At 37.2% G+C, this 23,682-nt stretch overlaps 1 protein-coding gene across 2 annotated transcripts in view; it reads left to right on the forward strand.

Moving 5' to 3' along the window:
* Positions 1-23,682, forward strand: part of ADAMTS20 (ADAM metallopeptidase with thrombospondin type 1 motif 20) — a gene marked incomplete at both ends in the record, with an annotated part of 179,731 nt that overhangs the window by 13,561 nt on the left and 142,488 nt on the right. For both annotated transcript variants that reach the window (XM_084256236.1, XM_084256235.1), the window contains one exon: positions 3,901-4,063. In XM_084256236.1, the coding sequence (XP_084112362.1) occupies positions 3,901-4,063 (163 nt within the window). The remainder of the gene's footprint in view (positions 1-3,900; positions 4,064-23,682) is intronic.

Consider the following 23,682-nt stretch of genomic DNA (forward strand, 5'->3'; position numbering starts at 1 on the left):
TGTAAATACATCTCAGACATCTCCCAAACTCCCATAATTTAAGAATAGAGAAAATTTAAAGATGCCAAAGGGTATATGGAGAAAAATTAGGTACTTTATCACCCTGTTACAAGAATATTCATTTCTACAGATAGGTCTTGAGTGCCTATTATGCTTCAGGCAGTGTTAGGTTTCAGTACTGTGAAAATATTAAAGGATTTGTTACTTTTAAGGAAACATTGAACTAGTAAGAATTGTGAATGCTAGGAGAACTCTATAACTATAGTTGCCACTAGTATTTAAATTACTTTAAGTGATTAAAATAGTGATATGAAATGTTTTTTAATTATTTATTTGTGTATATATATATATATATATATATATTACATCATTGTTCATTTTTGTACAGTGTTTGCTTTCTTTTCTCAGGTGTAGTCCCCATAGGATTTCCACCACCAATTCACCAGTGCTCCGTCACCATAGTCCCTTGTGCTCTTCCTGCCCTTATTTTGCTGCTTCTCCCTCCCCCTCCCCAGGCAGAATGTCTCTGATTTATAGTTGCCTGTTTAGTTTTGTTTTGTTTTGTTGTGATTGAAATATGTTTTTTTATAATGAAGTTTAAAACAATTTAAAAGTTGTTATCTCTGCATAAGTTTAATATATTTGCAGTTAAGAAATGGAAAGGAAGTCCCATTCTCTAAAACTGTGCTTATCATAGGGTCTGTAATTCAGTAATTCATTTCTGAATTGGTTCTTCACAGAAATAGGCTTTTACTAAGAGGGAAATTTGTGAGGTTTTAACTGTTAGGCAAGTGTATATTTTGTGTCTTCTGAGATGTGATGAGTGCTTTCCAACTTCCAGTGTAAAGAGTGCAGCTGGCTCCTCCCTGTCTAGCTTCATGTTCTCTCTGCTTGTCTCCTGTTGGCACAGTTTCAGCCTTACTGTTCTCTCTGCCACTTGAACCTGCTAAGCTTCCCCTTCTCGTTGCTTCTGTTTGGAGTATTCTTCCAGAATTTCCACATCCTGACTATCCCAGCCTCAGCTTACCTTCTCCCTCTGTTTATCTCCTTGCCATACTTTATTTTCTTTATTGCATTTTTCACTACCTGGCATATCATATTTTTATCTGTCTTTTCCCTCGTAAGTCCAAATTAATTGAAGGCCGGGTTCTTTTCATGTTCACCTCTATATCTCTGGCCCCTGAAATTGTTTGACAGTATGTGTGTTCATTAAATGCTTGTCAACTATTTTTCAGCCTTTACTGAAATAGGCACATACTAATTGGTATAGTGTAGTGGGCTAAGGCATGAATCTGGGCTCACATCTTGGTGTATTACTTGGACAAGTTAGTTAAGTTTTCAGAATTTTTTTTCAAGTTTTATTGTTTAAATCCTTGTTTATTATTTTGTAATATAGGATTGTCCCCTCAGGTGTGGGCACCATAGTTTTCCTACCACCCAAGTGCCCACAGTCCTCTACCATACTTCACTACACTCTCCTCTCTCCCTCTTCTCTACTTTCTCTCTCTCCTCACCCTTCCACCTCTCAGGGTCTCAGATCTGTGATCTGCTTTCAAGGGTCAGACTTACAGTTTGTCTTTGCCTGATTGTTTGTTTGTTTTTTCTAGATGCCACATTAAAGTGAAACCATGGGTAGTTTTCTTTCTCCTTCTGGCTCACTTCACTTAGAATAATCCCTCCCAGCTCCAGCAATGTTGTCCCAGATTCCATGAGTTTGTCCTTTTTGATTGCAGAGTAGTATCCCACTGTGTATGTAGACCACATCTTCTCGATCCACTCATCTGTTCTGGGGTATTTAGGTTGTTTCCATATATTAGCTATTGTAAATATTGCTGCTATAAACATAGGAATGCAGGTTTTGAATTAGTGTTTTGTGCTCTTTGGCTAGATATCTAGGAGTGGAATTGCTGGGTCATTTGGTAAATCCGTTTTTAGTCTTTTTTGAGGAATTGCCACATCTCTTTCCATAAGGATTGGACCAGCCTGCAGTCCTACTTACAATAAATAGCATTCCATTTTCTCCACATCTTCTCCAGCACTTGTTGTTTATGGTTTTGTTTGTTTGTTTTGATATGGGCCATTCTTACAGGTGTGAGGTGCTATCTCATTATAGTTTTTAGTTGCATTTCCCTGATAATAGAGACAATATTTTTTTCATATGCCTTTTATCTTTGGAGAAGTGCCTATTTACTCTTTTGCCCATTTTTTGATTGAATTGTTTCCTTTTTGTTGAGTTGTATAAACACTTTGTAGATCTTTGATATTACTCCCTTATCAGATGTATGGTGTACAGATATTTTCTCCAGTTCAGTAGGTGTACAGATATTTTCTCCAGTTCAGTAGGTATGGTGTGCAGATATTTTCTCCAGTTCTTTGTTTTTGTCATGCCTATTTCACTGTGGAAGCTTTTTAGCATGATAGAATCCCAGTCATTTATTTTCTACTTTGTTTTCCTTGCTACTGAAGATGTTACCTTTGTGTTCCAACTGGCATACCATCATATCTTATAACTGCTGGTACTTTTTGCTACCATCCAAAATACAATGTCACTAGATTAAATTTCATACCTTACAATAGTCATTAATTTACTACAGATTTATCCAATATATGGCATATGATAGGCATGGAGCTTGAAGAGAGCACTAGAGGCAAAGTTCTGCTATCATAGAGTTTATATTTTTATTTCTGTTTGTTACTTGTCTGATACTGTCCACTAAAATGCATCAGGTCATGCTCCCCTCAAGAAAAAAGAAACTTGATAAAGGGGAAAGAGATTGAAGCCTGGGTACCACTTTTTATGTAGAGTGGTGAATGTTGAACAGAAATATGAAAAAAGTGATGGAGGGAGATCAGGAAGAAGTACTTGAAGCTGAAGGCTTATGTCCAAAGATGTTAGTTTGCCATGTTTGAAGAACAGCAAAGACTGAAAATAGAACCTTAAAGTGTGTCAAGGTGGAGGGAGGAGAGGGGAAGTCACCACTATTGGTTTTCTCTGCTTGGAGATGGGGTTGAGTGAAGGTGTAAGCAGATAACATAGAGCATCATAGACCATTAGAAGGGGTTTGAATTTTACTGAGTGGCTTAAAAAGTTGTTAGTTTACTTTTGTTTTTGTTTTGAAGAGTGACATGTTCCAGACATCAAAAAAATTATGGAGATTCCTCTGTGTAGCCTATAGAGGGCTAGTGATTCCATTCAGGAAAGAGAATGTCAGATTGTATCAAGGATGTGGTCCTTGAGTTTGGGAGAAATGGTTGGATTTTCACTGCACCATCAACACTGAGTCATCAGAATTTGCATGTGGAGTAAATATAAGAAGTGTACTCCACCTCAGAAATGCTAGTACCATGGTCATTTACCGGAATATGGAGCCTTAAAGAAACAGCGGGTTTGGTCCAGAAATCAAGAGTTTAGCTTTGGGCATGTTAAAATTGAGAATGCTCTAGTTATGTAAGTCAGATGTCAAATAGCAAGTTGGATATTAGATTCCAGAACTCAGAAGAAAACTTCCATGACTCCCCGTTGCTTACGCATGAACTCTAAATTGCTAGCAACTGAGATCTTTTATCAGACTCCAGCCTAAGTCTTGTCTTGGACTGTTATCTACTGTCAATACATAGTCCAAGCTAGTAAAGCTTTTATTTCTAGAATGTTCTAGAATTTTCCTATTTTGATGCCATTCATTATACTTGGAATGCCTATCATCTCAACGTTGCCGACTGAAATACTCTCCAGTCTTCATTGCTTTATACATGGGAATGGAGAGAGATAAGTGAGTCAAAATACTCATTTTAACAACTTTTAATGAAAATATTCTAGGCTGTTTTGCTTTGGTGTGCTCATCTTAACAGCGGCATAGAATGCTTTCTCCTTTTTGTGACAAAAATGACTTTTTTTTTTAGATGGGAACCTTTAAAGCACACGACGGTGAATATTTCCTAGAACCTCTACTGAAAGCAGATGGAAGTGAACATGAGGATGATCACAACAAGCCACATCTTATATACAGACAGGAATTAAAGAGGGACTATTATCTACAATTACATAAGCCTTGTGAAGTTTCAGGTAAACTATGAAGTAAAACTTTATAAAACTGCGATATAAACTTAAGCCTTATGGATTAGAATTTAAATATTTTCCTTGAATATTGAAATGTATGCTATTTTAGACACCTTCTAGATCTAGATGTGAGGATGCATTAGAAATTAATTAGACTGAAAAAAACAAAAAAGGGCCTCCCCGGTGGCGCAGCCGGTTGAGCACAGTGCTGTGAAATTGTCCGCAGCCTCAGTCCGCAGTGCCGATTTGATTCCTGGCCGGCCAGGGAGAAACCCACATGGCAAGGCAGACCTCTCCTGTCTTGCTCGCTGCTCCCCTCAGCAATGCTTTTGGTCCGTCTGTCTGTTCCACTTCCCACTCTGTCTCTGGTGAATCCTCTCACCCTCCTGCGACTATGGCCTGTCCGCCAGCTCTTGTATAAATAAAAATAAATCTTAAAAAAAAAAAAACACTTAAAAAAAGAAATTAATTAGACTGTCATTTAAATCCCAAGAAAGTATTCAGTATGTGAGATTTTTAGCAAATAATCACAGTAAACTTTTCTTCAATCTGTTAGTCATATTAATATGATTTTTCTCAGCAGAATTTTAGCTAATTAAATTAAAAAAACCCTGAACCTAAGTGCATGCTTTTTACCTTTATGTAAAGGGAACATATTGCATATGGTTTTCTGTGACTTTTCTTTTTGCTCAGCATGGTTTCTGAGGTTTGCCTGTATTGGTGCGATTAGCAGCAGTTCATTCATTTTCATTGCTTTACAGTATTTCATTGCCTCATTGGGTTCATGTATCTGTTTTCCTGTTGATGAACTTTTGTGTTTGCAGTTTTATACAGAAGACTGGCATGAATATTCTCATCTCTATCTCTGTTTTTGAGTTTCTTCAGGGTACACATATAGGTACTAGATAATTAAACATTATTTTGCAATGACTTTTGTTAATTTATACTCCTTCCAGCAATATACGAGAGAGGTATTCCTATAAAATTCAGATTACCAAAGCCTCACAATAGATGAGAATCTAGAAATTACAGCTTTCTATAAAGTATAAGTCCATTGCTGGTGAAATGTACATGGCATAGATGTCCTTTTTATCCAAGGTTGTGTCCATATATGTATGTGAAACTTCATTTTTCATAGAGTGATACATGATGATGTGATGGAGAAAATCACCTGCAGTTATCATCAAAGCACAAAATCCAGACAAAAGAGTGAGATTGGAAAGGATTTATTTGAGATTGTAGCTGTCCATAAACTATAGTTCTGAATGCTATCATGCCATCTGTTTTGGGAGATAATGATATGTTGGCCTTTTGAAGGCTTTTCCTTGGGAATACACTTCCTAACCTTTGCTGTTAAAAGAGTGCCATTTTGGAGAGGTTCTCTCTGTGTCTCTCTGTATTCTCACTATGTTTTAAATCTATTGACATAATAGATGCTTTTCTTATGCTTTTAATATGAGCATAAGGGTTTCATTTTATGGCTTCAAAGAAAACACAAGTGGGTACAGCTTCACAATAGAATTCTACAGAAGGCAGCTTATGCTTGCTCTGATCTACCATTCAGGAGAAGCTTGTTTAATGAATTGTTTAGCTTCTTAAGAAGAAAACCACCAAGTAGGCACTCTGAATGCATAAATGTTTCTCATAATGATATGCAGGGTTTCACATTCACAGTCATTGTTATTAGGAGAGAAATGATTCAAGAAAAGCCAAGCCCTTATGTTTAAAATATTTTTATCCTGAAGATTGATTATAAACACTACAAATAAAAAACAACTAAAAAGCTGTGGGATTTTTTTTTAAAATCATAAATGTATTTTTTACAGTATTTATTCACTAAAATATAAAAGTATCCATTCTTAATTGTTCTAAATTCTTAATTATACTAAAAATGGAGGTAATTTAACATACATAATTTTAATCATTAACAAAGGCAGTCATTAATGGCCTAAATAATTAGCTGCTAATCATCATTTTGTTAGTAAGAGAGTTGTGTTTAGTATGAATGTAATTTAGTAAAATGTTATTTAAGACCTTTTCTCTCTCCAATTCACACATTGTTTTTCAGAAATTTCTGCAGGATCTTACATATCCTAAAATTAAATGTTTATTCAGAAAAATCCTTAAATAGAAATGTGACTCCCTTCCATATTTCTGTTGATGGATTTAATTCATTATGGTTCTACATGTTGCAATTTGTAGTGGCTTCAGCCTTGGAGAATTAAGTTGTTTTCACATCAGATTTCACCATGTGCCTTGACATCATACACATTATGTTTGGCCTCTGACCTTGCTGTGGATGCCTGGCTCACAGGTGGATATAGATATCAGACATACTCTAAGTAAAATCCAGTAGAAATGGTAAAACATGAACAAGCAGCCTTTACACAGCATCATCAAAATAAAGCTAAACAATTAAAACCCAAAGAAGGGAAACCCTGAAAAGACTGACAGAAATGAAAAACAAAACAATACAAAACTCTGGATTTGGTTAAATGTAGTTTTACTTTTGTTTATCCTTCCACAGAGGCTCAGAACTGGCCCATGTTCCTCAGGAGACTCTGATAGCCTTGCTCTATTTCCCCTTGTCTAGTCTTCCTGTCATCTCAGCTTCACGGCATAGGGATGTGGAAATAAAACCCAAATCTCCAATTTCTTAACAAAGTTTAAATAGATTATCAAGCTGACTCCAGCTTACCTCTTTAACAGCACATCGTCTGGCTGTCTCCTGGTATCCCGCCCTTTCCTTATTTAACTGCTTTTTGTTTCCTAAATGATCAAAGCACTGTTTCACCTTCAGGTATCTGCAGATGCTGCTGTTACATTGCTATACTCCCTCCCTCTCCCCAGATAATTCCAAATCATCTTTTGGTTGTCAGATGAGTGATTTTCTCAAGCAAATCCTTTATGACATCCACATTTCAGCTAGATCCTCCTCCTAAGAGTCCTTGAAATCATCTTCTGAATGAGCCTCACGTTTTCTGCAAGCAGAAAAGTTATTTTGGTACTAACATTTCCTCAACTGTTTGCATAGCAGTTGTTGACAGGGTATTAGTTTCTGTAAATGTAAACATTTACTTTAAGGAACATAAACACAGAATTTTAAAACTGACAGGTAGAATATAGTACAAGCGGGATAATATTGGCATGCAGCAAAATTAAAAATGATATGATAATGTTGATTATGTGCAGAATAAGTAGCACAGTCCCTGGCTATTCTATGACTAGGGATAACAAATTCCACACTCATACAATTGTGAGCACTAGGGCACTTTTTTCATTCTAATTATAAAATAACAGAATAGTAATTTTCAACCATCTACAATTAGTAAAAAAGCTTAAAAAGGAATGTTTCCACCTTTATTTCCATAAAGAATACCTTAAGATTTAAATAGAGTTACTAGTAGCTCCAGAGATCAACATGGCAGCAGGGAAACGTGAGTAAGATCTCCCATTAAAAAAAAACGTTAATAGGGAGGAAGAGAGCAGGTTCCTGTGAGAACTGGGACACAGAAGATAAAGGGGCGACTCTGGCAAACTGCCCTAGGAAGAAAGTTGCCATAAAAGAGGACTAGAAGGGAGGAAAGCTCAGAACCCTGCTACTCTCCCCCACCTACAAAGTTGGCACTCTCCAACCAGCAGAAAGGAGGAAAACAAACAAAAGCAACCAACAAGAATAAACTACACATCAAGAGGGACTGTGAGTGGAAAGGAACTATTTCAGGCACCACACCCTGTGAACTGGAACTGTGGAGAACAGGGCAGGAATCACTGTGGAGGTGGGTGAATGGCTCCAGGCACCATTAAAGGAAGATAAGGACTCCATGGAGACCTACAAATAGCTCAAGACCAGCCGGTAAGCTTGTGCAGAAAAGCAATATGCTCGAAAGGTATATGCAGATTGCTGATAACGGCTGCCCAGGTCCCCCCGCCTGTGACCTAGGCTTGCGGGGAGACACGTGGGAGCCCTCATTGAGGTGACTGTCCCTCACTGAGTAATCAGAAACCAGTCGCCCGGACATGGGAGTGGGGTACAAAAGGCACCATTTCTGCAGACACTGAACTGGGCTACAGCCTGCGTCTTGGATCTGAGGGCTTCGGAACAGAGACCCGGGGCAGGAGTTTCGGGGCACGGGATCCCCACGATGGTGGGGCACAGGGCAGACACAGCACCCCCATGCCGTTGAGACTCTCCACGCCACTCCCACTCTGTTCCCCTGAGCCCACGGGGTAAAAAAAAAGAAGCTCTGGAAGAACACTAGGAAAGATCTCTGGCAACCAGAAAAAAAATCACCAACATCCTGATAATTGGAAACCAGGGATTCCAGAAACACCCTCAGGCTCTGAGAGAGGATGGGCCATGCAAATGGGGGTAAGGAGGGAAATAAGGCGTGGAGCAAGACCCCATCCTGGAACTGAGAGCCAGGCGCAGGATCTGGGCATGGGATGCACCATACCAGCAGGGTGACAGCCAGTGTTTTGGATCTGATAGCCCTGGAACTGAGACCTAGAGTGCAGAAGTCAGGGCGTGGGATCCATACAGCTGTGGGCACAGCAGTGGGTGAACACGGGGCAGACACAGCACCCAGCTAGAATTAGAGCCCCTGTGTTGAGGTGCTCCCCTTCAGTACCCCCCTCCATTTCTCAGGAAACCACTGAAAAAAGCATAGGTCAACAAATTCGGATCTCTGGTACCACCTTGTGACCAGAACAAAATCACCAACTAGCTGATTCCCTGTTGGAACTAAGTAAATACAGAGAGAGGAAACTGTAAGGGACAGCACCCAGCAACACAGCATCAACACCTTGGTGGAGTTTTGGCCTACCAGTGCTAGTCTCAGTCTGGTAGACAGTTTCTGGCACCCCCTAAAGGAGCACTCCAAAGAGATGCCTGCCAACAACAGTGGCACAATGTCCCAATGCATAGAACTAATTAGAAAGCAGACAACAGGGAGAAGAAAAAATATAAATAACCAAGCAAGCCTGCAGGAGAACACACCACGAAAAGAAATATGGTCACCAGAGCTCAACAATGACATGGAAGAACTTCTTGGTCTATCAGAGAATTAACGATCATCATGATTACAAAGCAGAAAGAAAACGAAAAGGAAAAAAATGATTTGAGACAAATAATCACTGAACTGAAGAATGAAATTGAGACCTTAAGAAAGGAAAGAAAAGAAACGCAGGAGATTAAAAGATTTTTAGAGGAGATAAAGAACTCTGGGAAAAGCAACGAAAACAGAATTGATGAAATGGAAGAACAGATCAGTACTATTGAAGATACAGAAATAAAAAGAGCCAAAAGAGAAAAGGAGAGAGAACTGCAAATGAAGCAGTATGAGGAGACTCTTAGACAATTATCAGACTCCATGAAGAGAGGAAATGTAAGTTATAGGCATTCCAGAAGGTGAGGAGAGAGACAAAGGAATTGAGAAATTATTCAAGGAGATAATTGAAAACTTCCCAAAAATGAAAAAGGAGATGAATATAGACATACAAGAAGCGAGAAGAACTCCCATTTACCACAATGAAAACTATAGCGAGACACCTAATAGTAAAGCTTGCAAGAGTCCATGACAAGGAAAAAATAATGAAATTGGCAAGAGGGAAGAAACCGGTAACTTAAAAGGGAAAACCATTCAGGTTAACGTCAGACTTCTCTGAAGAAACATTATGGGGAAGAAGATACTGGAGTACCATATTCAGCAAACTTCAAGACAGCAAATGCCAACCAAAAATACTTTACCCTACAAAGCTCTCCTTCCTCTACGAAGAAAAAATATGGACCTTCTCAGACAAACAGAAACTCCAGAAATTCATTACAACTAAACCCCCACTCCAAAAAGTTCTACAAGAAGTCCTAAAGCCAAAACCAACGGAGGAATCAACAAGAAGAACAGAATAAAGCAAGGAATAAAATCACAAAAAAGACAAACAAAATGGCAAACACAGATGCCAACATATCAATATTAACTCTAAATGTTAATGGATTAAACTCATCAATAAAAAGACACAGAGTAGCAGGCTGGATTAAATAACAAAATCCAACCTTCTGCTGTCTCCAGGAAACACATTTAACCACAAAAGATAAGCATAGATTGAGAGTAAAAGATTGGAAAACAATCCTACAAGCAAATGGACTGAAAAAGAAGGCAGGAACAGCCATACTTATATCAGATGAAATAGACTTCAAATTAAAAAAGGTAAAAACAGACATAGATGGACACTACATTATGATCAAGGGGACAATACATCAGGAAGATATAAAACTCATCAACATATAGTCACCAAATTAAGGGGCACCAAAATGTATTAGACAATTATTATTGCTGTGAAAACAGACATTAAAGAAAATACATATATAGTGGGAGACTTCAACACCCCACTCTCACCAATGGACAGATCAACAAGACAAAAAATAAACAAAGACACTAGAGCCCTAAATAAAGACATAGAACTCATGGACTTGACAGACATCTATAGGACACTGCACCCAAAAAAATCCGAGTACACATTTTTCTCAAGTGCGCATGGATCATTCTCCAGAATCGATCACATATGGGGCCACAAGACAAACATCAACAGATACATGAAGATCAAAATCATTCCAACTATCCGATCATAAAGGCATCAAGCTAGAAATAAATCATGAAAAGAAAACAAGGATTCCTCCCACTTCATGGAGATAGAAATCCACACTACTGGAAGACCACTGGATTAATGAGGGGATCAAAGAAGAAATTAAAAAATACTTTGAGTTGAATGACAAGGAGGACACCACTTTCCAAGAATGTATGGGATGCAGCAAAAGCAGTAATAAGAGGAAGATACATAGCAATACAGGCTCACATCAACAAACAAGAAAGAACTCAAAGAACAACCTAATCTCACATCTCAAAAAGCTAGAAAAAGAACAACAAAAAAAAAACCCTAAACCCAGTAGAAGAAAGAAAATAATAAAAATCAAACAGAAATAAACAAATTGGAAATTAAAAATAACAATCCAAAAGATCAATGAAACCAAAAGTTGGTTCTTTGAAAAAATAAACAAAATAGACAAACCTCTAGCCAGGCTCAGAAAGAAAAATTGGGAGAAAACACATATAAATAGGATTACAAATGAAAGAGGAGAAAGCACAGCAGACTCAGTAGAAATCAAAAGAATAATCAGAGATTATTATGAACACTTATATGCAAAAAAATTCAACAACCAAGATGAGATGGACAAATTCCTAGAACGATATAATCATCCAAAGCTGGGCAAAGAAGTAATAGAACAACTAAACAGACCAATTACAAGCAGCGAAATTGAGGCAATAATTAAAGCACTCCCTAAAAACAAAAGCCCAGGCCCAGACGGCTTCATAAATTAATCCTACCAAACGTTCAGCAGTGAATTAGTGCCTATACTACACAAACTCTTTCAAAAAGTTGAAAAAATAGGAATACTACCAAATACGTTCTATGAAGCCAACATTACACTAATACTAAAACCAAACAAAGACAGCACAAAAAAAGAAAATTACAGGCCAATCTCCCTAATGAACACTGATGCAAAAATCCTTGCCAACAGAATCCAACAATGCATCAAAGGGATAGTACACCACGATCAAGTGGGATTCATCCCAGGAGCACAAGGATGGTTCAACATACAAAAATCGATAAATGTAATCCAACACATCAACAAAAAGAAAAATAAAAACCATATGATCATATCAATAAATGCTGAGAAAGCATTTGACAAAGTCCAACATCCATTTATGATGCAGGCCTTTGAAATTCTTGGGATAGAAGGAACATACCTTAACATGATAAAAGCCATATACGACAAACCCACTGCCAACATTATTTTCAATGGTGAAAAGCTGAAGGCCTTTCCTTTAAGATCAGGAACAAGACAAGGATTGTCCTCTTTCACCACTGCTTTTTAATATAATACTGGAGGTCCTAGCCAGGGCAATAAGACAAGAGAAAGACATACAAGGAATCCAAATAGGGTAAGAAGAAGTAAAACTAACACTATTTGCAGACGATATGATAATATACATAGAGAATTCTAAAAACTGCACAGAAAAACTACTCAAAATAATCAACCAGTTCAGCAAAGTAGCAGGATACAAAATCAACACCCAAAAATCAGTAGCCTTCCTATACACAATCAAAGAAGAAGAAATCAAGAAAACCATCCCTTTTATAATTGAAACCAAAAAAATTAAATACTTGGGAATAAACCTAACAAAAGAGGTGAAAGACCTATACAATGAAAGTTCTAAAACACTGCTAAATGAAATTGAAGGAGACACAAAGAAATGGAAAGACATACCCTGCTCATGGATTGGAAGAATCAACATTATTAAAATGGCCATCCTCCCAAAAGCAATGTACAGATTCAGTGCTATTCCAATAAAAATCCCAATGACATTATTCAAAGAAATAGAACAAATACTGATGAAATTCATATGGAACCACAAAAAACCATGACTAGCCAAAGCCCTACTGATGAAATCAAAGGAGAAAAGAGGGATCATATGCAATGGAACACAGACAGTTTGTTCAATAAATGGTGCTGGAAAAACTGGACCTCCACACGCAAAAAAAAAAAAAAAAAAAAAAGAAACTAGACCACTACCTCTCACCGTGCACAAAAATCAACTCAAAATGGATAAAAGAACTGGACATAAGACCTGAAACCATAAAATATATAGAAGAAAATAGAAAATATAGGTAAAACACTTCAAGACATACATTGCAATAACATCTTTAAAGACTCATCACCCAAAGCAGTGATAGTGAAGGCAAAGATAAACACTTGGGATTACATCAAACTGAAAAGCTTCTGTATAGCCAAAGAGACATTAACCGAAACAGAGAGACACCCCACTGATTGGGAAAAAAATCTTTGCACTCCATTCAGCTGATAAGGGACTGATCACAAAGATATACAAAGAACTCACAAGGCTCAACAAAAACAAAATAAACAACCCAGTCAAGAAATGGGCAGAAGAACTCAAAAGACATTTCTTCAAAGAGGAAATGCAAATGGCCAACAGGCATATGAAGAAATGTTCAGCATCCCTTATCATCAGGGAAATGCAAATCAAAACCACACTGAGATACCACCTTACACCCTAAGAATGGCACATATCAAAAAAACAAGTAACAACAAATGTTGGCGATGATGTGGTGAAAAAGGAACTCTCCTACATTGCTGGTGGGAGTGCAAAGTGGTCCAACCACTGTGGCAAGCTGTCTGGAGATTCCTCAGTCTACTAAAAATGGAGCTACCATACAATCCGGCAATTCCACTACTAGGGATCTACCCAAAGGACACAAAAACAGTGATTCAAAAGAACACCTGTACACCTATGTTTATTGCAGCACTATTTACAATAGGTAAAACCTGGAAACAACCCAACCCAAATGCCCAAAACTAGATGACTGGATCAAGAAGATGTGGTCTATATACACAATGGAATATTATTCAGCAACCAAAAAAGATAAACTCATGCCATTCACAGCAATGTAGATGGAGCTAGAAGGAATTATGCTCAGTGAAATAAGCCAGAAGGAAAAAGAAAAAAAATATTGGATGGTTTCACTTATAACAGGAATATAGGGGAACCAAATCAGACATCAGTGTAAAAAAATAATAATAGTACAAAAACAACAAAGCAGAAACAGACAATTATAAACCAGGGACATCCTGCAGGGGAGGAGGAGGGAGAGGTGGAAGAGGGAGGAGCACAGGGGACTGTGGTGATGGTGCACGGGTGCCTTGGGGACGGAAATCTATGGGGACTCAATCTGAGGGGGGGTTGCAAATATTGTCTAAAGAAATGTAAAAAATGATAAATGTAAAAATAAAAAAAAGATTTAAGTAAACTCATATTTAGTTTTTTTTTTTTTTTTTTTGAGCAGACACCTCACACTGTGGAGGGGGAAAAAAAAATCATGGAAAATATTCTCAAGGGATAAGTGACCAAAAGTAAAGTACAAAGTCAAAGTAAAAAGAAGATGTTACTGAAGAGTGAGCGTGGTGACAGAGGAAGTGTAGGTGTATTGGGTTCTAGTGTGGAGGCTTACCTGTGCTGTCAAGTGATACTCCTAGAAACTGTACCAAGTTGCAGCAACTAAAACTCGTACATTAGAAATTTCAAAACAAGAAGTAAATCAAAAACAGAAAACTTCTATTTTGTAAATTTTTTTTTGAATTTCGGCATAGAAGAACTGGAGTTAGGACAGAGGTGTGGGAGGTGAGAGGATTCACCAGAGACAGAGTGGGAAACAGAAGAGGTGAATTGACTGAAATCCACGGCTGAGGAGAGCAGCAGGCGAGACAGGAGAGGTCTGCTGCACCATGTGAATCAGCTCCTTGGCGGGGGATCAAACTCAGGCCATAGTGGTAACAGAGCTGAGACTTAACCAGTAAGCCACCAGGCAGCCCCAAACCAGAAAACTTCTATATTGAGGTACAATAGAAAAGTAGATGTACCATATTTTTCAAAGAAGGAATAATGATATCAGTTGGTCCCTCCTCAGTGGTAGATTTGATGAACACATGAATCAGAACAGGTTAACATGAACTGAAAAAAAAAATCAGAATTCCAATCAGCAGTCAAGAAGCTCTGATTCACAAACAGTGAAAAGCAATCAAGTCATAACAAAAGTATGAAGAATATTGGGACACCATTATATTCATGACACTCTACCATGGAAAGAATTAAACCCACCAACAAATCAGGCCACAGTTAACTGTTTCACTAAGACATCTTGGCCTACTCCAAGAAGGCATCTTCTTTGGATCTTTGTTCCTGGGAAAAGAGCCAGAAAACTGAAAGGAAAAATCTCCCTCCCACCTAACCTGTAAGTGTGGAGTCAGCAACTTCCTTTGCACACATACAAATACACCTGGATGTTAGATTAACTACTGGTGTTAAGTAACATTGACAATTACATTCTTTTAAGAAACGCTGATTTATTAAATTCTGAAATATATAAAATAGCAAAATACCTACTTAAAATGTTTCAGTCTATCAATGTACAAGTTGATTTTTCCACATTTTTCTCAAAAACTGAAAATTATAGACCAATAAAAACTGATAAAAGCAATGTGAATAAAAATTTGTTTAATGATAAAGATTTAATTATGCTTACATTATCACATATAATTTTAAAAGTTTCATATTTGTGTTTGGCTTTCAAGTAGACTAAGTTTTTCAGTGTTAAGTTTACTTTGGAAATATATTTAAAAATAATCTTTTATTTTTTAGAAAAAAAATTTTTTAAGATTGATTTATTTATGCATATAAGAACTGAGGTACAGGCCAGAGGTGTAGAGGGGTGAGGATTCACTAGAGACAGGGTGGGGAACAGAACAGACAGATTGACTGAAATACACTGCTGAGGGGAGCAGTGGGCAAAGACAGGAGAGGTCTACTATGCCATGTGGGTAGCTCCTGGCTGGCTGGGCATCGAACTTGTACTGCAGAGGCTGCAGATAGTTTCATAGTGCCGTGCTTAAGCCCTTGCGCCACCAGGGAGGCCCCTGAAAAAAATAATCTTTTAAGTAAGTAATCAAAATATTCAAGGACAAATATTTCATATGAGAAGATAAAACTTCTGTAGGAAATGCTCATGATATTTCAACAAGCTAGTTAATAGTAATATCTAAAAAAGAGTAGTATTTGATGCCTGCATTTATAGAGCAAATAGAGAAGTTATAGTTCTTACAAATGTCTACTGTGAACTCACTTTGCATCTGGGTAGTTATTTTGGAATGCTCACTACTTAAAATTACCTCAAGGCTTTTCTGGGGTGATTACATAGACATGAGATAGATTTTCAGACAGTGTGGGAAATTTTCTAGCTTAGGAGCAACAAGGTAAAATTCTGAAAAAAAAAAAAAGTAAAGCAGAATTATATTAACCTACTGTTAAAGCATAGTAGCTTGACCTGGTTTGTAGTGTATAGCCATGAAGGCTTTTCTGAAAATAGGAAGATAGATTGATAAGGTAGAATTCTGTATTGTTTTCACTTTTAATAATCTTATGCCATATTCTAATATTAGCAGTGACATAACATATGCTTGCTCACTAAATATAATGTTTAACATTAATTCTGAATAACTGATTTTCTTGAAATAATTAAAACTCGCATTTCACTGACATGTTCAAATCTTAGGTAAACCCTTTAATTCATCGATGAGATTTACAAACATCTTTTCAAGTAGCAATAGAGTTTAGGATCTCACATATGGGCATGTATAAATGTCCATCTAAAATCTCACATTTGTATCAGTTGGTTAGTTTTTCCTGAGAAAGGATAAGATTTGTAGGCTTGGGAAAGCACTTTTTATAACAAGATGGACTACACAAGTATTTTTTTTTAAATCCTTCAAGTGTAGAGGTTGGGATACCAAAACCTGGAAAAGACAGTGGTGCATGTGTTTTTCACTAAAAACAATCTTAAAGGTTTTGAATTTACAAATAAATGGTTGTTTTCAGTGTAACTTGTAGGACACCTGACTCAGAGTATTAGGGAACTCTGTCTCATTCATCTTTAGACCAATCCCCTGCATTGCCTTCTTGAGAATGTGGAAGAAGAAAGGGTATTTAGACTCTGTAATACCTTTGTGTGCTCTGTCTTATCAGCGCACAGCAGAAGGAACTTGAATTTCTTACTGAATATGGGATTGATGGTGTAATTTAGGAAGTTTCTAGGGCCCTCTCTTTTCTTTTCAGGGTCACTGAGGTAAAAGACAGCACTAGATCAAGTTTATGTGAGGCAGCTGAGTGCCTTTATAACCAAGCCTGAACTCAACTTTATGCTTATGAAATGCAAGAAAGAATAGAACCCCTAACTAATTCCTCTTAGTATTTTAGAAGGAAGCATTTTCCATTATGACACTGGTTCCTAAATTCTTAACATTCTACATGTATTACCACATACAACCTTTAAAAGAGTCATGTGATGTGAGTTCAGATGTAATAATTGATATTGTGGAAATATGAATTCATTTCTTTGTTATGCCACTTAATCAGCTGGTGGCCATTGAAATTTCATGCAATCTCTTGTCACATGTCTGTGTTTAAAACTGTACTGTAATAGTAACTGATGCAGTGAGGACTAATGATGTAATGATTCTTCAGTGTTTCAGGTTTCAGCAGGCTACTGGCAAGTTCTTAGTTTTCTGCACAATCATTACTTGTGGGTGGGGTTCTAAGTATTCATTTGAGAACTATTTGAAATAAAGCACTATAACATACTTTATAAGATTCGTGCTGGGGTTCTATGGTTGATATTTATATGGTTGAGATTCTATGGTTAATGGTTGAGATTTAGAATAATATCAACAAATAATAGTGGACTATAGATATTTATGTTTTTTATGTTGCGGAATACAGCTCTTTTGAAGAATAGATATGTTCCCAAATTATATTTTGTTAACTGCTATGAGCAGTCAACTTAGCCTTTCTTTTTCTCCATTTAAATATAAAAGGAGTGTAGTCATAGTACATACCTTATAGAATTGTTAATAATAAAGAAGATAACTAGGGAAGTGTACCAGTAGTACCTGATATATGGTAAGCATTCATTAGATATTATGTTTATTATTATTAATAGCAAAACTCAATAGTGAGGTGATATAGGACATGTAGAAGATCCAGTAACAGTTTAAATCATGATATGTTAGATTTTATAATATCTGATTTGATCTCTATTTTAAAGCACAGCCAGTTATTTGAGCTGTGAGTTCTGTTGGCCATTTAACAGGTGGTTTAAAATGTTGATGGTCTACAATAACCTCTGTGTGATTTTATGTCCTCATTTTTTAAATTAGGTGGTGGTTACATACTATTGGAGAAATACAGAATTTGTTTCCTTATCTGGTAAAATGCAGAGTGTAAATATCAATTCTAGCTTATATTCAGACCAGAGTAAATATTGTACATGATGTTAGGGAAGTCAAAGGCAACCTTTTGCTGCTCTTGTACATCCCTATTAGTATTGCCCATACTCTGGTTTGCTAGCCTGATAAACTTTCTTTTACCTTGTTTTCCTTTCTTCCATCTCTTTCTCTTCCTTTTTTTCCCCATCTGCCTGTCAGCTTTCTGTCATCCTTCCTTTCTTGCTCCTAATCCTCTTTACTTCTTTCCATGAATATTTACTAAGCTCGTTCTGAGTCTTAAGTGAGCTTATAGCTTGATGATGGTGGTGGTGGTGATGACGTGTTTAGTGGTAGGTTTTCTCTTATGTGCAATAAGGGTGTGTGATGATTTCTTGAATAAGGGTGAGGTAAAGGGATGTTCTTAAAAGTGAATCTTTATGGACATAAAAGAAGGATCAATGAGAGGGACAAGAGGCTAAAGATAGTGGGGCCATTTATGAGACTTTGTCTGATTTTGCATTCAAGGTCTGAAGTTCTAAGGTGAGAGAATTCTGAATAAATTTAGAGTGAAGGACATTGTTGATAACAGGAGTAATGCAAAGAACAATTTGAAGGGCAAATGGCAAAATCTGGGACTAAATACAAAGGGTTAGGTTTAGGTAGGATTAGGTAAAGATAAGGAGAGTGCAGACGAAGTGTAGAGTTTTGAGTGTGAATTACAGATATTAGGAGGTTATTGTTCTTACTAATAGAAATAGGGAAACTAGGAATAGGAAAAGAAAATGATCAGTTTTATATATTTTGAGTATGAGGTGCTAGTATGATAATCAAGTAGAATTATGGGTTTCTAGTTACTTTATAATAATTTTTGCAGCAGTTTAGATTCATATGCATTATTACTAGCTTTGACAATCTTGTTGCTAGAATACACTATGCTCTTTTAAGGATTCTTTTCTCTGATATAATCTTAAGTATGTTATATTCTTGTGGACAGATATTACTATTCTATGATATCCATAATTGAGGATTGATTGTATCTCAATTAGTTTTGGGGCATAACACTTATTTTTAATAAAGGACAAGAAAGCACTTTAACATGTGACCCCATAGTACATAAATAGAAAGGTAGGCATTGCATAGAATGATATAATTGAGCTGACAAATAAACTTTGAATAATAGCCACTAGTTTAGAATATTTGGAACAAAGTCATTTTTTAACTACTTAAGTACAGATATCTTTTCCCTATTTATTTATATATATATATATTATATCATTGTTCACTTTTGTGCAGTTTGCTTTCCCCTCTCAAGTGTAGTCCTCATAAAATTCCCACCACCAAGTCACCTGTACACCATCATCATAATCACTTGTGCTCTTCCTGCCCCTGTTATAATCCTGCTCCCTTCCCCTCTCCTGCTGAATGTCTCCGATTTATAGTTGCCTGCTAGTTTTGTCTTTTTTTGCCCCTGATCCCTTATTTGGCTCCCCTATATTCCTCCTATAAATGAAACCATCTGATATTTTTCTTTTTCCTTCTGACTTATTTCACTGAGTATAATCCCCTCCAGTTCTATCCATATTGCTGTAAATGAATGGCATTAGTTTGTCTTTTTGATTGCTGAATAGTATTCCATTGTGTATATAGACCACATTTTCTTTTTTTTTAAAGATTTATTTATTTATTTATATATTCATTCATTTATTTATATAAGCACTGGGTACAGTCAGAAGCGTGGGAGGGTGAGAGAGAATTCACCAGAGCCAGAGTGGGGAGCAGAACAGACAGACTGACGAAACACTGCTGAGGGGATCAGCGGGTGTGGCAGGAGAGGTCTGCGCGCCATGTGGGACCCTCACCGTGGCCAGGGATTGAACCGGCACTGCAGAGGCCGCGGGCAGCTTCGCAGCCCAGCGCTCAACCGCTGCGCCACCGGGGAGGCCCTAGACCACATTTTCTTGATCCAGTCATCTATTTTGGACATTTAGGTTGTTTCCATATCTTCACTATAGTGAATAGTGCTGCAATAAACAGTAGTGCAGATATTTTTATTTATTTATTTTAGATTTTAAAAGAGATTTATTTATGCATATAAGAACTGGGGTGTAAGCCAGAGGTGTGGGGACTGAGAGGATTCACCAGAGAGAGTGGGGAGCAGAACAGGCAGACTGACTGAAATCCACTACTGAGGGGAGCAGCAGGTGAAGTAGGAGAGGGCTGCTGCGCCATGTGGGTTAGCTTTCTGGCTTGCCGCGGATTGAACTCATGTTGCAGTGGCTGTGATAGCTTGATAGTGCTGTCTTTAACCCTTGTGCCACCAGGGAGGCCCAGTGCAGATATTTTTAAATAAGTACAGATATATTAAAAAAAGATAATGTGCCAACTTTGTATCTTCAAATTAGTTTGCTCAAACATTCCTACCAATGTCAAGCACCATTTAAAACGTTTTCCCCACCTATGAGCAATAGGACCCTATTGTGGGGAGTTTGTAAGTTATTTTAAGTATTTCAAAAGCTTATCAGAAATCATAGACTGAGATGCCATCACCATGGTGGCAATATAAGAAGGAAATCCTTTGCTTACTCCCAAGAGGAACAACTAACAATTGACTAGTGGGACCAAGAGAGCCCTGTTACTTAGAGTAGGACTGAAGCACCCCATTGACAAAACCCACAGAGACTTCACAGAAGAGACACAGGAGAGTCATTCATCGCTGAGCAGAAGGTGAATGGAAGGAACCACTTGAAGTCTGATCTGAATGGGGGACACAGTAGTACTGCAAACCCAGCCAGAGGTCCAGGGTTGGGGACCATGGACATGGTGTCTCCACACAGCCTTGATCCAAAGGAAGCTCAAACAGAGGAGCTTAGGTGTCCCACACATTCCAGTATCCCTGTAAGGGTTTTAACTACACACCCCACCTCCTTTCCCACTCTTTGTGACAGGTACTGATGAGACATGTACCAACAGTGGACATGCTACTGAGTGTCAGATCTGGGACCCCAGAGAAAAGGGATATCAGTGGTGCCACAAACATAAACAGTCCCTCCCTGCCAAAATATTGTTACTGTTCCTGGATGCCTCAATATTCCTCCCCACTGTGTGGACCCTATAAATGAAACGTATTCCTCAATACCTAAAGAAGCCTACAGAGGCCAAGAAAGAAAATAAAATCACAGCGCCACCTGCTGGAAATGTAAAAATAGTTCAACCCCATAAATTTTAGATTAAACTGACAGTTTAAAAAAAGGGAAATTTAGGGCCTCCCTGGTGGCGCAGCAGTTGAGCGCTGGGTTGCGAAGCTGCCTGCAGTCTCTGCAGCGCCAGTTCGATCCCTGGCCACTGGGTGAGGGTCCCACATGGCGCGCAGACCTCTCCTGCTGCTCCCACTGTGCCTGCTGCTCCCACTGTGCCTGCTGCTTCCCTCAGCAGTGCACTTCGGTGGTCTTTCTGCCTGTTCTGGTCCTTCTGCCTGTTCTGCTCCCCGCTCTGGCTCTAGTGAATTCTCTCACCCTCCCATGCTTCTGACTGTACTCAGTGCTTGCGTGGATAAATAAATTAAAAAAAAAAAAAGCACCACACTTTAAAAAAAAAAGGGAAATTTAAATTAGCAATATGGGCAGACAAAAATCTTAGCACATGGTGACTTGGGAACACAAAGGAGTATGACATCGTAGGAGAGACCAATTATTCAGAATTAAGCTATAAAAGCATGGACAATTACAGTTGCTTAGTTCAATGTTGTTCTAATTAAGAAATTCAGAGATTGATGAACATTCAGAAAGCAAGTCGAGTAACAAAACTCAGAAAAACTAATCAAAGAGACATCAAAATCCTCAGAAAAATAAATAAATGAGTTCAAAAGTAAACCTGATAAACAGCAGAAGATGTTGAAGCTTAAAATATGAAAATAACAGATTCAGGGTATACAATAAAGGACCCAATAAATGAAATCAAGTGATTTAGAAAAACTTATAAAAGTATAATATGCCAAATGAATGCTTGATTCTGTTATTTTGAAGAAAGTAATGCACAAAAGACTCAAATGTAAAATGAGAGAGAGGTAAAAAAAAAAAAAGAATATGAGAATTATCTCACTATTAGGAAAGGCAACATAAGGATAATGGGGTATCTCAGAAGGAGAGGAGAAAGAGAGGAGAGCAGGGAGCTTATTCAAATAATAGTAGTGGAAAGCTTCCCCACCCAGTGAAGTTATCTAAACTGGTTTAGAAAACTGGTTATCTAAAACCTGGTTATCTAAGTGCAACACAATAATAGAGGGGGACTTTAACATCCCACTTCAACAATGAACTGATCATCCAGACCAAAAAAAAAACAAAAAAATCACCGCCATATTCTTTTTCATCATGACTGAACCAGTTTACATTCCTACTAAGAGTACACAAAGGTTCCCTTTTCTCCTCATCCTCACCAATACTTGTTATTTCTATTCTTTTGGATTATAGACATTCTAACAGGTATGAGGTAATATCTCATTGTGGTGTTGATTTGCTCTTCCATTATGATTTTAATGATGCTCACTTTTTAAATGTACTTATTGGCCATCTGTATATCTCTTTGGAAAACAATCCATTCATATACTCTGCCATTTTGAAATCAGATTGTTTTTTGCTATTGAGTTGTATGAGTTCTACATATATTTTGGATATTAACTTCTTATCAGATACATGATTTGAAAATATTTCCTCCTAATCAGTACTTGTCTTTTTATTTTGTGATAGATTTCTTTGCTGTGCAGAGATGTTTCAGCTTTTTGTTGTCACTCGTTTATATTTGCCTTGTTGCTTTTATTTTTGGTGTCAGATTGAAAAATCATTGCCAGGACCAATGTCCAGGAACTTATTGCCTATATTTTCTTCTAGGGATTTTATTGTTTCAAGTCTTACTTTCAATCTTTAATCCATTGTTATTTTTTTGTGTATGGTGTGAGATAGTGGTCCATTTCATTTGCATGTGACTGTCCAGTTTTCCCAACAGCATTTGATGAAATGATTGATATTTTCCTATTGTATCTTGGCTACTTTGTCATAAATTAATTGATTATTTCTGGGCTCTCAGTGAGTCTGGTTTTTGCCAATATCACACTGTTTTGATTACTGTAGTTTTGTAATATAATTGAAATCATGAAGCATGTGTCTCAAGCTTGTTTTCTTTCTCAAGATAGCTATTTTGGATCTTTTGTGGTTCCATATATGTTTTAGAATTATTCCATTCCAGGGAAAATGGCATTGAAATTTTGATAGGGGATTGTGGTGAATATGTAGTTCGCTTTAGTAGTATTGATATTTTTACATTATTAATTCTCATTATTAGGAATTGAATTAACTGGGTTCTTTTCTTTTTTTTTTTTTTTTGAGTTGTGGGACTTTTCAAAAATATATTCTAGATATTAAATCCTTACCAGATGCAGTAGATTCTGAATAATGTTTCATTCAGTGTCACTTAATTGTAATGTTGATGAGAAAAAATATCCTTGCCAGTATTGAACAAGATCTTATTCAAGAGTCTTTTTTCATTATGCCTCTTTTCACTTAAAGTCAGTTTCCAAGAATCTACTGATTATTTTAAGTGAGGACTGACTGCATGATTTGCTGATATTTTCTCCCATTTAGTAGGTCATCTTTTCACTTTGTAGATTATTTTCTTTGCACACAAGCTTTTAAGTTTGATGTGTTCCCATCTGTCAATTGTTTTTGTTTTTGTTTTTGAGGAT

The sequence above is a fragment of the Talpa europaea genome, assembly GCF_964194135.1.
Source record: "Talpa europaea genome assembly, chromosome: 15".
NCBI classification, from domain to species: Eukaryota; Metazoa; Chordata; class Mammalia; order Eulipotyphla; family Talpidae; genus Talpa; species Talpa europaea.